We start from the raw sequence: 16,020 nt of genomic DNA, 5'->3' as shown, positions 1-16,020 counted from the left end.
TGTTTTTAAAAGCCTTTGAATGTTGCTTGAACTAGGCTTCAAAGCACAGTCCTAGCCTAATGTAATTACCACGTCTTCCGTGAAGTAGTTACAAAACAAAGTCATGGGCAAGTTCAAAAAGTGTATAATTGGCAAATCTCTTTCCCCAATCCTGAAACCCGCCTAGAACCACCCATCCTTTGTTATATCAAGCCCTATCTTATTTGAAAACAGGATTACTATTTATTAATTATTATTTAATACATGCAGCGTGGTAGTACCCAGAGGCCCTAGTCAGATAGCCAATGTGCTTGGTGCTGTACAAACATATACAGTATGAAGACAGTTCCTGCCCCAGAAAAGTTAAGATGAGTGACGCACGATGGAGGGCAGACACAATCCCATTATATGCAGCTGTTATGCAGGGATACATTGACAAGGAAAGATTTTAGGCTGGGAATGTGACTCTGTTCAGACAATAGCGATTCAAACCAGTTCTGCTCAGATAATCGAGGAGGAACTTTCTGCAGAGGGACACACCGGGGGTCTGCTACTTCAGAGTTCTGAAGCAGAACGAGATCAAAACCTCAGTTCTACGGTGCTTACAGGGACTCTGCTAGTCAGTGTCAAGGTTCCTTCCCCACTCTGAACGCTAGAGTACAGATGTGAGGACCTGCATGAAAACCTCCTAAGCTTACTTTTACCAGCTTAGGTTAAAACTTCCCCAAGGTACAAGCTGTTTTACCCTTTGCCCTTGGACTTTCGCTGCCACCACCAAACGTCTAACACCAGTATTATTATTATTAGGAAAGAGTTTGTTTGGAAATGTCTTTCAACCCAAAATCCTCCCAAATCTTACCCCCTTTTTTCTGGGGAAGGTTTGATAAAAATCCCCACCAATTTGCATAGGTGACCACAGACCCAAACCCTTGGATCTTAAGAACAACTAAAAAAGCATTCAGTTTCTTAAAAGAAGAATTTTAATAGAAGAAAAAGTAAAAAAGAATCACCTCTGTAAAATCAGGATGGTAAATACCTTACAGGGTAATTAGATTCAAAACATAGAGAATCCCTCTAGGCAAAACCTTAAGTTACAAAAAGACACAAAGGCAGGAATATCCATTCCATTCAGCACAGCTTATTTTCTCAGCCATTTAAACAAACAGAATCTAACGCATATCTAGCTAGATTACTTACTAAGTTCTAAGACTCCATTCCTGTTCTGTCCCCAGCAAAAGCATCACACAGACAGACCCAGACCCTTTGTTTCTCCCCGCTCCAGCTTTGCAAGTATCTTGTCTCCTCATTGTTCATTGTGGTCAGGTGCCAGTGAGGTTATCCTAGCTTCTTAACCCTTTACAGATGAAAGGGTTTTTCCTCTGGCCAGGAGAGATTTTAAAGGTGTTTACCCTTCCCTTTATATTTATGACAGTCAGTAATAAAAATAAGGATTTGAACAAGGTGCTGTACGTTGCCTGTGGGGTAATCTGTGCCCTGGCTGATCAGATACATTATTAAAAACTTCCTGTTCACACGGGACCGGGGACCTGTGCTAGCAGCGGTTGTCATGGGAAAACAGGGTCAAGCAGCACTGTGCTTGGCAGCTATGTCTGCATGTGTGGGTAGCTAACAGCCCCGGGTTTGAAAACAGATTTTCGGTAACATAGTTGGGCCATCCCTATTGGATCAGGCAAGACTTTCTTGAGCTGTTTCAGGACAAGCGTAGTATCCTAATGCTGGTGGGACCAAAATGTCCCCCTGCTGCTAGTGTATATTCCACATGTGAACCCCATTCAGCTAACAGGTTGCTGTTTATTCTTTTCAGTGGAAGCTGTACAGCGCCTTTCGACGGTAGAGGTGGAACCGCTGCCCAAGCCAGTAATACAAGCCTTTGGTCCTCAGTTTGACGAGCCCGCCTTTCATGTCTCAGACATTCCCGAAGCTGACCTTTCAGCGGTGGATTCCAAAATTGTGATGAGCCTCATGCCCTTTCAGAGAGAAGGCGTGAAGTAGGTCCCATTCATATACCATGAAGAGCTTGGTCTGTGTCTATGGTTTGGCATTTCCCATCAGTGCGGTGTTTGCATTTTTTAATAAGACCCATCAGAGATGGGTTTGTATCCAAATTTCACCAAAGGGGTGCTGGGCTTTGGTACAGACTCAATTTGTCTTTGAATAGAAGGGTAATGAATCCCATTACACAGGTCTACCCAGTATGTATCCAGAATTTCTCAGGATGACTTGGGAAGGAAATCGCCTTTACCAGGGCACGTGATAGTGTGAAATATTTCCAAGTCATGTAAATCTGTCCCTTCGGTACATCTTTGGTTTTGCATCTCCCCGGGTATGTGCACATGCATCATTTGCTTTTCTCATAAATTCAGCTTGTGTGCCCAAGTGCATTAGCTGACGTTTCTTTCTTTTTTTTTTTTTTTTTTTTTTTTTACAAGCTGCAGACATGTGCAGGGCAGCAAAACTGAATCCAAGGAAGATTTAAAACAACTGATTATTTGTGGAGGGAGCAACTATATAAAAAAATTTTTTTTTCTCATTTGTGGTCACTATTTATTAGCAATCTCAAGCAGCAAAATGTCACAGCTAAATCCCCAGCCCCTGATATTAGCATGGGGCTATTAGTAATGGTTTTCTAGTCTGATCAGGGTAAACTCTGAAAGAACAGGTGAGTGTTTAGTAGTATCATGGAAAGAGCAGATTCAAACATCTCTAATGGTCTGATTCAACCCCAGCAAAATCAAAGTAATTCAGAAGCAGGGCTGAAATGGTTTCTTTAACCAGTCTGTTTTGTCACAGTACTGCAGTACCCTGGCATCTGTACATCCTAAGACTGCATATTTGTTGCTCAGTCTCATTAATGCCAATGGAAGTGACCCATACACACTGAATGGAGAATTTTCAGGTCAGCACCTTCTGTAATACCTAGTACAATCAAATGGCCCATGACCAAGGCTTCATTTTAATTTTTGGTTCGAGGTGTGGTGCAGTGATGGAATAAAATGAACATCTTAATCATTGCAAAAAGAAAAGGCGTACTTGTGGCACCTTAGAGACTAACCAATTTATTGGGGGCCAATAATTAGGCAGGCAAAAAAAGATTTTGAAGAACTACTAGCAAAAGACACACAAACTAACAGCAAAAAAAGTTTCAGTGTATCCGCAGCAGGAAGCCTGCCGAACAATCGGTGGGGCCACTGGATGAGCGAAGTGCTAAAGGAGCACTCAAAGAAGACAAAGCCATTGCAGAGAAGCCAAATGAATTCTTTGGCTGTTATCCAAGATGGTCAGGGATGCAACCCCATGCTCTGGGTGTTCCTAAGTTTCTGAGGGCCAGAAGCTGGGACTGGATTACAAGGGATGGATCGCTTGCTAAATTGCCCAGTTCTGTTTATTCCCTCTGAAGCATCTGGCACTGACCATTGTCGGATGGCAGGATAGTGGGCTAGATGGAGTGTTGGTCTGACCCTCTATGGCCATTCTTACGTTCAACATGATCTCAGTGTTTCCATAAAAGTGCAATTCTGAAGTGAAAAGCATTGATGTAAAAAACCTGTCTGTGTGTATTCAGAGCCCTGTCTACTGATTTTAGTGACAAAAATAAGTTTCTTACACCTGCAGACCCAGCACAGCTAGACTGTGTGAGTGGGATTTCATTCCGCCTTCTGCACCCTCAGTTACATTGCTTACTAAGTTCCAGTCAGTTAAACCTGTGGAAATCCATTGGAGACAATGGAACTGCCCGGCTGTCATTGGAAGTAGAATTAGAAGGCAGTGTGGCTGCACAGATGTTGCTGGAGGTCTCATTTGGACTGCAGAGCCTTTACTGCTGGTGGTGATGCTGGAGAAGGAGAAACCTCAGCTTGACTCAGACTGAGTTTTCAGGAGCTGGGTGGAATGAATTGGTTGGTCAGTCCAGTTCCCACTGCACAAATGTTGGGCTCACAAAAGTCACCATGACAGTTAGTCTCAACTGCCCCCCTTTGTTGTCTCAGCAGAGAGAGACAAAGGGTTGCACAGACTGGACTGGACTATCTGCTTGTCCTGGAGATGGTCCTTGCCAGTCAGGTAGAGGCATCTTGGCAGGACTGCACAGGGAAGCTTGTGCTGCATTGTCTGCACTGTGCCAGTTGAGGGGCTAAACAGAGGGCTTCTGTCTGCCGGATTGTCAGGTCGCCACTATAACGTACTTTAAAAATAAAACCAAAGGGGCTGCAAAGGAAGCCTTCTGCTGTTTCCCTTCCCTCTTCTTTGGAAATGAGCGTCTCAGACTGGGGAGGGATTGTGCTAACCTTGGCTGGGAAGATGGGGAAAGGAGTAACCCTTCTGCTTTGTGTCCTTTCAGTTTTGCCATCTCCAGAGAAGGCCGTTTGCTTCTTGCAGATGACATGGGCTTGGGGAAGACTATCCAGGCTATCTGTATTGCTGCATATTACCGAAAGGAGTGGCCGTTGCTGGTGGTAACACCTTCCTCAGTGAGATTTACCTGGGCAGAGGTATTGTATGTTTAAATAGAACTTTTAGGGGCTCACCTGTGAGGTTTTTTTGTATGGATTCTATGAGGGATAGCAAAACTGCCATCCAGTTAGAAAAATAAGGGGGAAAAATAGGAAGAGATGAGGTTCTCTTATCCCCTGTAATTGCAAAGAAGCTGATCATATGACACATGCTTGCCTGAGTCTAATGGATGATCCTCATTCCATGTTCCAGAGAAAGGTTAGGAAAAAAGATCTTTGACAAAAGGGCCTTGAAGGAAAAATTCCTCTCCGACCCCATATATGGTAGTTGGTTTAACCTTGTGCATGTGAACCAGAATCACTGTAGTTAAGCATCTTAATTTCATTAATGCCCAAAACACCATTGGTATCCATGCAATTGTCTGCTTCTTCTGAAACCTACCAAGATGGGTTCTGTCAGTGTATCAGCTGCTACAGAATTCCAGATACGGAAATTCTGCTCTGTATGTCTGCAGTTCCCACTGACCTCCGCAAGCATGGCCAGTGCCTTTTTCAGGGCAAAATTTGACCCATCAGCTTTAATCTACAAAACCCTCAAAATTCTTTATCATCATTTCCCTGCGCTGTTGTGTGGACACCCAGGAGTGATTCAAGGGCCGTGCGCTTGATTAGCAGAGCTGCACACATCTGGCAGCGTGTGTTCAGGTGTTCTTCCCCCCCGCCGCTTTGCAGCCACGTTGCTCCTGTAGCTGCTCCCAGGACCCTCCTGCTGGCTGTGCAGAGTTGGGGGAGCGGGGTGCTGATGTCAGGGTGTCCCCCCACCCACCCCACTGCCCCTGTACCTCCTCTCCACAGAGCAGGGAAGAGGGGACAAGGCTCAGGACTCGGAGCAGGAGAGAACTGCTGTGGTCTGAGGTCTGAACGAGCCGTCCGGGTGGTGAGTGAGTGCCTTAAAGAGACTTTCCCAGCAGCCAGCTCACACAGTCTCGCATTCGCACTCTGTCTCTCCGCCTTCCTCTTGCCCGTGTACCCCATCTCTGCAGAGTGGGGGAGGGGAGACAGGGCTCAGGGGCAGGAGAGCATTCAGTGAGCGCCTTAAAGAGACAGTGCACGGTGTCTCTCAGAAACTTCCCCAGCAGCGCCTGCCCCCCCCCGCCCACACACACGTTTTGTTGTTGTTACTTCTTGGTACTTCCTGCAATGCACATATATTCTCTGTAATTTTATTCTTTCAAAGTGTGCTGTTTTAGTTTTTTGATTAGTCTATGCATTTCAGAATTATTATTTCTCTCTTACACTTAAATTTAATTCTTGGAGTAGTGAGTTCGAAAACACCTAACCTGTCCTGGCTGGAGTAATTATCCCGATGATAACTTTTAAAAAATTTATATTTAGGTTTTTTGTTTCTACTGGCGGCACACGTCCGCACATTACCTCGGTGCACATAATGAAATTTATTGAGCACATGGATGGAAAAAATTAGAGGGAACATTGGTCAGGACCTGGAGATGGGTGCTCTCAGGGATTGGAAATACACATAATTGAAAGAAAGCAGGGCTGCAGGGCCTGTCCTCAGAGAGCAATTACTGTGCAATTAAACAGCCTGTGCTAGCAAGATGATTTTGTGGCATACTTTTCTTAACTGTGAAATGTTCATTAATGCTGGGAGAAAGTGAGGAGTAGAAGCGCTCATGCCTTTAGGCTAATAAGTTTCATGCCTGACTTGGTGGGGTTCTTTTCTCAGCAGTTCACTATGCTGACAGCTGTAGAGTAAATTGGTTGGATTTTGTTGTATGGTGGGACCTTCGTACCACAACAATTTGTTCTCTTTTTCCCCTGCCATTGGTATAACAAAGCACCGGGCACTCAGCCAAGCTACAGAAGACACATCTAGATTTTCACCTGGGTTGTGAATGAGGGAGTAAAATTACTTATATTTGGGATACGGAGGAGGAGACAGCAGTGGCATCCTTCAGAGGCTGGTGAAGATCTGGGCCAACATTTTAAAAAGTAGCTATTGATTTATCTCAAATTTTGGGTGCCCAGCTTGGAATGTTTTTGGTCCTGATTTTCAGTTGCACTTGCAACTCTAATCCTGTTCTGGATAGGCTCTTATGCTGCACGTGTCACCGGGGTATCTAAGCACCTTCTGGTCGTGTATTGACGTGTCACATGTTTTTTGCTTTCTCATCTATTCCTCAAAGGGAGAAGTGTGCGCCGTGGAACGTTTTATTATTGTAGATTTAAAAAAAAACAAAAATCCAGGTAGCTGTGTGTATATGTTAGAGACGGCAAGGTCAAAGAAATTCACCTTGCACTTTGAGTGGAAGGTGTTGAGTTTTGCGGTGGCCCTTAGTTCCTGTGGAAGTTTATTTCATAGTCTCAGACCAGCCCCCTAGCGAGCTCTGTCTGTGGCAAAGATCGCTTTACCCTTTATTATAGAGAGTTTCACTGTGCCAGAGAAGTGCAGTGGCTGACCATGGTCTTTGTCCCAGAGCTTTAGGCTCTTTTAGGTGGCACTCGATGGGCTGAATCCTTTGGAGTAAGGACTGAGACCTTGAATTTGAGTTGAAATTCTGTGGGGAAACCAGTGTAAGAACAGGTTTGATATGCTTGCAGAAGCCGGTGTTGCTGTGGAGACTGCTGCAGTGGTCTGTAATAGTTGCAACTTCCAGAGCGCCAAAAGCTTCATGCCCTAATCTGTCACATCACTGTAGTCCAGCTGAGAGGTGACAAAGGCGTAAATAACTGAGGCCAGGTTGGGACAGAGTTTCGTAGCCAACTAGAAATGATAAAAAGGGTTACTCATGGATGCTGCTATGAGAGTGCTCATTGTCTACAAGGAATCTAGGAGCCATCTAAACCACAGATTGAATTAACCAGTTGCGTGTTTGTGAACCTTCAACCAAAGGAAACTGCCCTGTGCCTACCATGCTTTCCCCTGCCCATCAGCATTACCCCTGTCTTGCTCAAGTTCAGCTTCAGGCAGCTGCTCTTCATCCATGGGCTGATCTCATCCAAGCACTAGGCTCTCTTGGTGGTAGTGGTGTGGTTATATGTGGTAAAGATAGGTAGAATTGTGTGTCATTCTCTTACCGTTGACACTAGAATCCATGTCATCTGCCCAGTTCACACAGTGGTTTTATGTAGCTGTGTAGTAGGACCCGTGAGAGAATTGATCCTTGTGGGACTGCACAAGTGAGGGGTCTAGAAACATGATTTTCCCATTGTTACTCTTTGGCTGCATCCCTGCAGGAAGGACTCAAACCATGTTAGCGCATCGCCCAGATCTCCGCCACTTCTTTCAGGAGAGGCAGCAGTATCTCGTGGTCAACAGTACTGAATGCTGCAGGGAGACTAAAGTAATTGAAATAAATGGGAACCTTCATTGCTCGGCACCCGAAAAAAAATCTCTCTCAAATTGGCCACCCAGAATCAGTGGCCCCTTTTTGAATATTTATCTGCTGGTTTTCATGATGAAATGTGAGCACACGTATTTCAGTTGCCACCATAGAGCAGCAGTCAGTAGCTCCGTTAGGCTGGTTCTTAGAAGGGAAAACAGACCTTTAAAAGACCTGGAGAAATTGTGCTTCGTCTGTATCATGGTGCAAAGTTTTATAAACCTTCCTGCGGTGTAAAATATTTTCTGCTTGTAAGTCCCTGGCTTTCACAGCTTCATGTTTACTGTTGGTGTGGGCGGAATAACAGTGAATCTCTCTACTAAGAGTGGCCATGCTACTCCGTTGCTGCTCTGGCTTTTGGGCACAACTAGGAACCTTGGGAGACAATCACGTTCATTTCTGATTGCAGCCAGAGTTCTTGCTGAGTAAGAAGCAAAGAGAAAGTAGGCTTAGATCTTTCTGGTGGAGGGAGTGTGGTGTAGTTCCCAGAGCATGGGACTCCACTTCTGATGCCTGCTCTTCCAGTTACTTGGTGCGTGGTCCTGGGCCAGTCACTTAAACATTATTAGGCCCATTCTCAAGTTGGTAAAACTGAAGCACAAACTGGTTATTTCCAAAGATGTGGTTATGAGGTTCCATTATAGCTTGAGAAGGTCTTTGGGATCCTCAGAGGAAAGAAACTAGAGATGTTCAGCATCCTATTAATCACTTCTTCTCCTTTCTCAGGCATTTCATAGGTGGCTTCCCTCCCTGAGCCCAGAGGGCACCAATGTCATACTGACAGGCAAAGACAACCTGTCAGCAAAACTGATAAACATAATCAGTTTCGACCTCCTCAGCAAGATGGATAAGCAGCTCAAAGACACTTTCCAAGTTGTCATTATTGTAAGTAGCACCCCTAGTTATTTAAATGGGATTAGGAGGCACATACATGCTGGATTCTCCTGGGTTGTTAACAGGCATTTCTTGTAGTGACTGGATGCTCTACACAGCAAGTTGTATATCCTTCTATATTCAACCATGTGTTGGCTCCAGGGCAATCTCCAACTGTCACTAGTACATGTAGATATATATGGGGAGGGTTCCTGAAACCTTTTCAGATAAGGTTTGCTGCTCCCCTGCTCTGTACTACTTATCCTCCTCTCCAGCTCCTGAGACCCTGATTCTTCCCTGCTGGATGTGAGCAGCTCTCATTGACTGTAAGGGGAAGATAGATGTTTCCTGTAGCTGGAGAATAGAGTTCCAGAAATGCTCTGTTGGCAGATCAATGGGATTGTGTTTTGCCCAAAGAATGCCATAGTGAAAGTGTTTTGAGGAAGGGCCATGCCTTTGACTGGTTTTCATAGAATTTTACCATTGGTGACATTATCTGCGTATCCAGTAAACCAAAAAAACCCTCTTGAAATAATGTTCAGAGTCTGGTCTAAAGCATCAAAATGCAGCATAATCAAAATCAAGGTTGACACTACACGCTTCAGTTGGACTGTTTCATTGCAAGTGTGTGTTTTGCTTTTTGTGTGTGTGCAATTTCTATGATCTCTTTACTTTCATTGATGGCTCTATAATCTGTAATTTTTAGATACCATAAGGATAACCATTATAGAAAACCCTTAGGTAGACTTCAGCTCTATTCCAGTTAATTAAAATAAATAAGTGTGTGTGTGTATATATATGTATATATATGTATGTTTAATGGGACCCTTTTAGAACTCATTGCTTCAAATCCAGCTTAGATCAATAGTAACCAAAAAGTCATTACACTTTGATGTCTGTTATCTTATGTGAAATTAAGTGTTCTCAGCCTGGTTTCCAGTGAACAAATGTTTCTGTCACAAACAGCATCATGACTGCTGTTGTTGGCAGTGTCAGCAGAGACGATGAGAACAGACTGGGTGCTGGAGACTGAACTTTTCTCTCACCTCTGTTGATTTCGTAAGGGTCCAGGCTGAGACATAGTGTCAGGATGGAGGAAACTCACATTGTCACTTCTTGTCTGGGGATAGAGGATCTCTGACTCTAGAGCAATCAGTCCGGTACCTTTCATCTGCACTAAATTGGCAGATATTTTATTTATGCATGTGTGTGTGCAGATTCAAATCCTGGCTATGTCCTGTGGATCAAAATGGCCCCACTGAGTGTTTAGCCTCCCTGCTTTTTTATTTCTAGTCCTCCTCTGCTGTCATAATAACATTACCTTATTGCTAACCAGGACTGTGAAGGCTGTGCCTTGCAAGCTAAGTGGTGTATCGTCCTCTCTACGCGTGGCTGCTCACTCATCCACACACGTCAAGATGAGAATGTACCCTTTGAGGGTGCCAATTTCCTCAGCGTCTTTAAGTTCTGCCTAACTACAACAAAGGAAAGGTAGCCTATTCTGCGAGTGATGTGTCTCAGTCGGGAGGTTATTATCCACCTGGAGAGCCCTAACAGCAAAACAGTTGGTTCCTAATTAGATTTCCGTACTTCTGGATGCTTTTCATTAACCCCTTCATTTTAGGGAGGAGGCACTGCATGGGGCTCCCCATGAGTTTTGCATTTAAAGAAAGGACACACAGTAGCAAATGAAGATCAGTGGTGGAAATTCTTTGCCTCTTTTCATTTCTTCTCTCCACTTGCTTGCTTGACTATGATCATTCATGATTCATGTCTTAATGTTTTTCCCCCCATTCCTGTTAATTTGCAGGCAGTCCTACCCGCTTTATGATGGTTTCACATTCAGAATATGATGTTGGCCAGCCCAGAGACTGAAATCTGCCTGGGGATGATAGGCTTGAAGTATTATGCAGCATGGGATGCTGGGAATTTGTTCTTTATCCCAGAGTTGAGCTATGACTTAGGGCTTAGCTCTATTCATTTTCTTGCCTGTTTTGTTTCAGGATGAATCTCATTTCCTAAAAAACACAAAAACTGCACGATGCCGAGCTGCAATGCCTCTTCTTAAGGTGTGTATTCTGTATGCCAAGCTTTCATCAACTTCCTCCTAGAGACTCCTAGCGGTATTGCTTTTGTATACCTGACGTAGGAACCAACAGCCAAGTTCTGTTACAGGGGCAGGATAAATCCAAGTAACTTCTTTGATCCCAAGGTAGTTACTTTGGGCTTATACCAGTGTAACTAAGAGCAGAATTTGTCCCCAGATCTCAACTGCATGTGTGCATGCACATGACTGGCAGCAGGGTCTAATGGAAAAAGCTCAGGAGTTCCCAATTTCTAATCCCAGTATTACTACTGACTTGCTTCGTGGCCTTGTCTCAGTTTCCCCATCTGGAAAATGGGGATAACAATATTTCATCCCCAGGGTGTAGTAAGAATGTATTAACATCTGTACTGTGTATTTAATGAGGCAAGCACCATGTAAGCACTTAACATTTATTACATGCAATAACTTGGGGCTCTTAAGTACTTCTATACTCCAATATTGTTTATTCTAGGCTCCTTCTTCCCTGGCTTTGTGCTAGGACCCTATGTCCCAACACTGCTTACTTCCCATCTGTTTGTGCAACTGGTGTTTGGAGCAGCCAAAGCTCCATTGCTGGTAGAATTTATATAATTGAATGGAGAAGTGGTGGGAACTGACTGGTACAGCCCAAGTTTTTGCCAAACAGGTACATTTGTTCAGAAAAGTTGAGAACTACTAGAGTATAGAATACCAATAGATACATGCACACACCAGATTTTTTTTAAAAAAGCCTTTTAACTATTTCAGGTTTTCCTAACGTACCACGTATGTAGAACCAAACCTACACTCAGCGTTGCATTCCTGGCGCCTGCTGTCTCATCAATGACAGACCACCGTGCCTGTGAAACAAAGGCACTTCGTAGTCTGCAGTAGAGAAGGGGCTCAGTATCTTTCCTATGAACAGTGGTTGGCAGTAGTTGAATTCATCTGTGGGTTTAGGAGACCTATGCTGCTTTTTTGCTGATTGTAGTGTTGACTAACCTTGTATTCTGGAGATTCGTAATGACATGTTCGCATGCTGAAGGTTTTTTCTTGTTGTTCTAATTATGTTATTCTCCATGAATATGTAGATGGAAAAAAGGTCAAAATCCTGTTTTCCTTTGGTTTTGAGACTTCAATTGGAAGTTGAGCACATGGTGCAACTTTCTGTGCAAACTGCAATAAGTAAACCAGGGCACTTTTCCCGTTGTAGCACTTCTATGTAAAGGACAACGCCAACTCCTGTGTGCACACCCCTCCCCTGTGCTGGTTGGAGCATCAGACTTGCTCAACTAAGTGTGTGTGAGAGAGAGCACGCTTGATTCTCTTACAACTAAAGGAGATTCTCCTTTAGCTCAAGTGACAGGGCCCTGTGCTGTTGGATGGATTTGAGTTCTGTCGCGGCTTACAGTTATGTAGTCCTGGGTGGACTACAGATGTGTTGTGATTTCATCAGATGGTTCAGTTCCCAGTAAAGTGTCGTCTTAACTATTTTGAACTGTGTGAGGATCAGCTTTCAAAACTTGTATCATGCATCCTGCAAATAAGGTAAAGAACCAAAGATTGGTCTCCTTTTAGAGTGCCCCATGACCTTTATTAACCTATTTATAGTTTACAATTTTACACTGATCACACATATTGGAGAGCTGATATTTCCAAACTTGTAAATTTCAGTCCTTTGAAGGTACATTGATTTTTGTAGTGTTCAACTTTCAACTGAAAATGGTATTAAGCAGGGAAATGGAGGCCAAAATATGGGGAAAAAAAACTTTATATCCGATGTCCAGGTGAATGCCATTTTGAGGCTTTAGTCTTTTGATTTATGGTGCAAATATTAAATATTTTCTCACTTAAAGGAACAAAAAAGTGAGGTTGTCTTTAGTTAAATGTTAATCTTTTTGCAGCTGTAATCCTAATATGCATCAAATAAGCACCAAAATTGCTAAATATAACAAAACCTCAGGATTCTAAATATTTAAAGTGCTTTGTGATTGTTGGATAAAAGGGTTAGATAAATACACATTTATTATTAAATGTTTTGGGACCTGGGGTGAAGGTCTCACTTCTGTTCCTGCCTGTTTAGGCCATGTGAAAGGATCAGAGCAGTGTGAAGTAGTCTGGTGCAGGAACTGCAGAAGAGGGGTCCTGACACCGTCTCTCAAGCCCTGGTGTAGGATCTGAATATGGGAATGCTGTGTATTGCAGCCCTGCTGCTGACACTGTGCTGTGGAGGCAATGGGAAGCCCTGGGATGCTGCTATAATTTAGAGAGGCCCCTAGAGCTGTCTGAAGCCTTTGTCTGCTCATAAGTTTTTTGCTGCTTTAACTATGCTGGCATGGTTTAAATCAGCAACCCCCGCAAACCTCAGATTATGGCTACATTTCGAGCTGCGGGGATGAAAACCAGCTTGAGGAGACATACCTGTACACTACCTCTGATTGAGTTGTTGCTAAAAATAGAGTTAGTGGCCAGCGGTAGGAGGGGCTAGTTGCCACGAGCACCTTTCTATAATCTGGGATGAGCATGTGCTTAAGAGAGCTAGCCCATCCCGCCACTCTGTTTTTAGCCCACTAGTTCAGAGCTAGCACAGGTATGTCTCAAGCTGGGAATCGCCCTCACTCCCAGCTCAAAGTGTAGATGATCCCTTACTTATTCTGTGGGCCTCTTTAGCCCCCTCAGGATCAGGAGTGCCTAATCTGCCTTTGCTCCCTTGGCTGTGAGTTCCGCACTGTGCCTCTTGGAGAGGCAGCACAGAATCTCATTCTGGGCGTTTAAGCCACTTTCTCGAATAACAAGTAGATGGACATCTTCCAAAGCATGAATGCTTAGATTTCAGCTGATTTATGGGAGAGGGAAAAAAACATCTAAGAAATGTGATCTCTGCTTCTTATTTGCTATAAATATTTATACGCCTTTAACCGCTACGGCCAGATTTAAATTGAAATGTTTCTGAGGCTGATAGCGTCCTTTCCATGGGTATTTAATAAGTCCTTTTTAGCGTACTAGAATCTGGTGCTGTAGCTTCCATATTACAGTGGCAAGTAAAATTTAGAAATTTGTTACGGTGGTTTAGACAAAACTGCACAATAATCAGATTAAATAAATAAAGATTTAAGCTTAGCATGAATTTGAAAATTACCTTGCTAGCAACAGGGCTGAATATCTGCTTCTGAAATGCTTCGCTGTGGATTTGTTTTAATCTTTAATATCTTGAGGTCATTGATCATTTTTCAGCATAAAGTGGTATTTTTTTCCATATCACTCATCTTTTTCTGCTCTGGTGTAAACGTTGCCATGGAGCTGGCACAGGACAGCGATGTATGGAGTTTTCCACTCTACCCACATATAAAACATGTGACTGAAGTCTCACTGTTGTGGATTGGGAGAAATAATCATTCATATAAATGACTATGTGTCTTGGTCTTCTGTATTGTACACCAGAGTCATGTAAGACAAATTTTGCTGCTTCTCTATCAAGTGCCGGGTAGGGAAGGGTTTTGTTCCCCACAGTTTGGCTGAAGAAAGGGGGCCTCCTGAGGCCCCTGAGGGCAGACTGCGTTTTAATATAGTACTTTAAGCAAACGGGATACACAGAATTGTAGGACTGGAAGGGACCTGCACTCATGGCAGGACTAAGTATTATCTAGTCCATCCCTGACAGGTGTTTGTCTAACCTGCTCTTAAAAATCTCCAGCGATGGAGATTCCACAACCTCCGCAGGCAGTTTATTCCAGTGCTTAACCACCCTGACAGTTATGAAGTTTTTCCTAATGTCCAGTCTAAACCTCCCTTGTTGCAATTTAAGCCCATTGCTTCTTGTCCTCCTTAACCTCTGAGGATAGAACAATTTTTCTCCCTCTTCCTTCTAACAACTTTTTATGTACTTGAAAACTGTTATGTCCCCTCTCAATCTTCTCTTTTCTAGACTAAACAAACCCAGTTTTTTTCAATCTTCCTCATAGGTCATGTTTTCTAGACTTTTAATCATTTTTGTTGCTCTTCTCTGGACTTTCTCCAATTTAGCTACATATTTCCTGAAATATGGCACCCAGAACTGGACACAATACTCCAGTTGAGGCCTAATCAGCATGCAGTAGAGCGAAAGAATTACTTCTCATGTCCTGCTGACAACATTCCTCTTAATAAATCCCAGAATGATATTTGCTTTTTTTGCAACAATGTTACACTGTTGACTCATATTTAGCTTGTGATCCAGTATGACCCCCTATATCCCTTTCTGCAGTATTCCTTCCTAAGCAGTCATTTCCCATTTTGTATGTGTGCAACAGATTTGTTCCTTCCTAAGTGGAGTATATTGCATTGTCCTTATTGAATTTCATCCTATTTACTTCAGACCATTTCTCCAGTTTGTCCAGATCATTTTGATCCTATCCTCCAAAGCACTTGCTCCCAGCTTGGTATTGTCCACAAACTTTATAAGTGTACTCTAGTCTATGCCATTATCTAAATCATTGATGAAGATATTGAACAGAACTGGACCCAGAACTGATACCTGCAAGACCCCACTTGATACTCCCTTCCAGCTTGACTGTGAACTGCTGATAATTACTCTCGGGGAACGGTAGGTCAACCAGATATGCACCCACCTTATAGTTGCTCCATCTAGATTGCATTTCCCTAATTTGTTTATGAGAAGGTCATGTGAGACAGTATCAAAAGCCTTACTAAAGTCAAGATATACCACATCTACTGCTTTCTCTCCCCGACCCCCCAATCCACAAGGCTTGTTACCCTGTCAAAGAAAGCTGTTAGGTTGAGTCTTGACAAATCCATGCTGACTGTTACTTTTCACCTTATTATCTTTTAGGTGTTTGCAAATTGATTGCTTAATTATTTGCTCCATTATCTTTCCGGGTACTGAAGTTAAGCTGACTGGTCTGTAATGCTGCGGGTTTATAGATGGGCACTATATTTGCCCTTTTCCAGTTCTCTGGAATCTCTCCCATCTTCCATGACTTTTCGAAGATAATTGCTAATGGCTCAGATATCTCCTCAATCAGCTCCTTGAGAATTCTAGGATGATTTTCATCAGGCCCTGGTGACTTGAAGACATGTAACTTGTCTAAGTAATTTTGTCTAAGTAACTTGTTCTTTCCCTATTTTAGCCTCTAATCCTACCTCATTTTCACTGTCATTCACTATATTAGACGTCCAATTGCTACTAACCTTTTTGGTGAAAACTAAAACAAAAAAGTCATGTAGAATTATGCCA

The 16,020-nt window shown here is 43.2% G+C and overlaps 1 protein-coding gene across 5 annotated transcripts in view; it reads left to right on the top strand.

The window, feature by feature from the left end:
• The window catches only part of SMARCAL1 (SNF2 related chromatin remodeling annealing helicase 1), a 63,465-nt gene that overhangs the window by 11,979 nt on the left and 35,466 nt on the right, over nt 1-16,020 (top strand). For 4 of the 5 annotated variants that reach the window (XM_073305002.1, XM_073304999.1, XM_073305000.1 and 1 more), the window contains exons 6-9: nt 1,805-1,988; nt 4,337-4,487; nt 8,576-8,734; nt 10,726-10,791. In XM_073305002.1, the coding sequence (XP_073161103.1) occupies nt 1,805-1,988; nt 4,337-4,487; nt 8,576-8,734; nt 10,726-10,791 (560 nt within the window). The remainder of the gene's footprint in view (nt 1-1,804; nt 1,989-4,336; nt 4,488-8,575; nt 8,735-10,725; nt 10,792-16,020) is intronic. The other variant, XM_073305003.1, reaches the window with a different exon arrangement.

This window comes from Lepidochelys kempii, chromosome 11, assembly GCF_965140265.1.
Source record: "Lepidochelys kempii isolate rLepKem1 chromosome 11, rLepKem1.hap2, whole genome shotgun sequence".
Classification (NCBI taxonomy): Eukaryota; Metazoa; Chordata; order Testudines; family Cheloniidae; genus Lepidochelys; species Lepidochelys kempii.
Note: the sequence above shows the minus strand (reverse complement) of the source record. Positions and strands in the feature narration are given on the sequence as shown.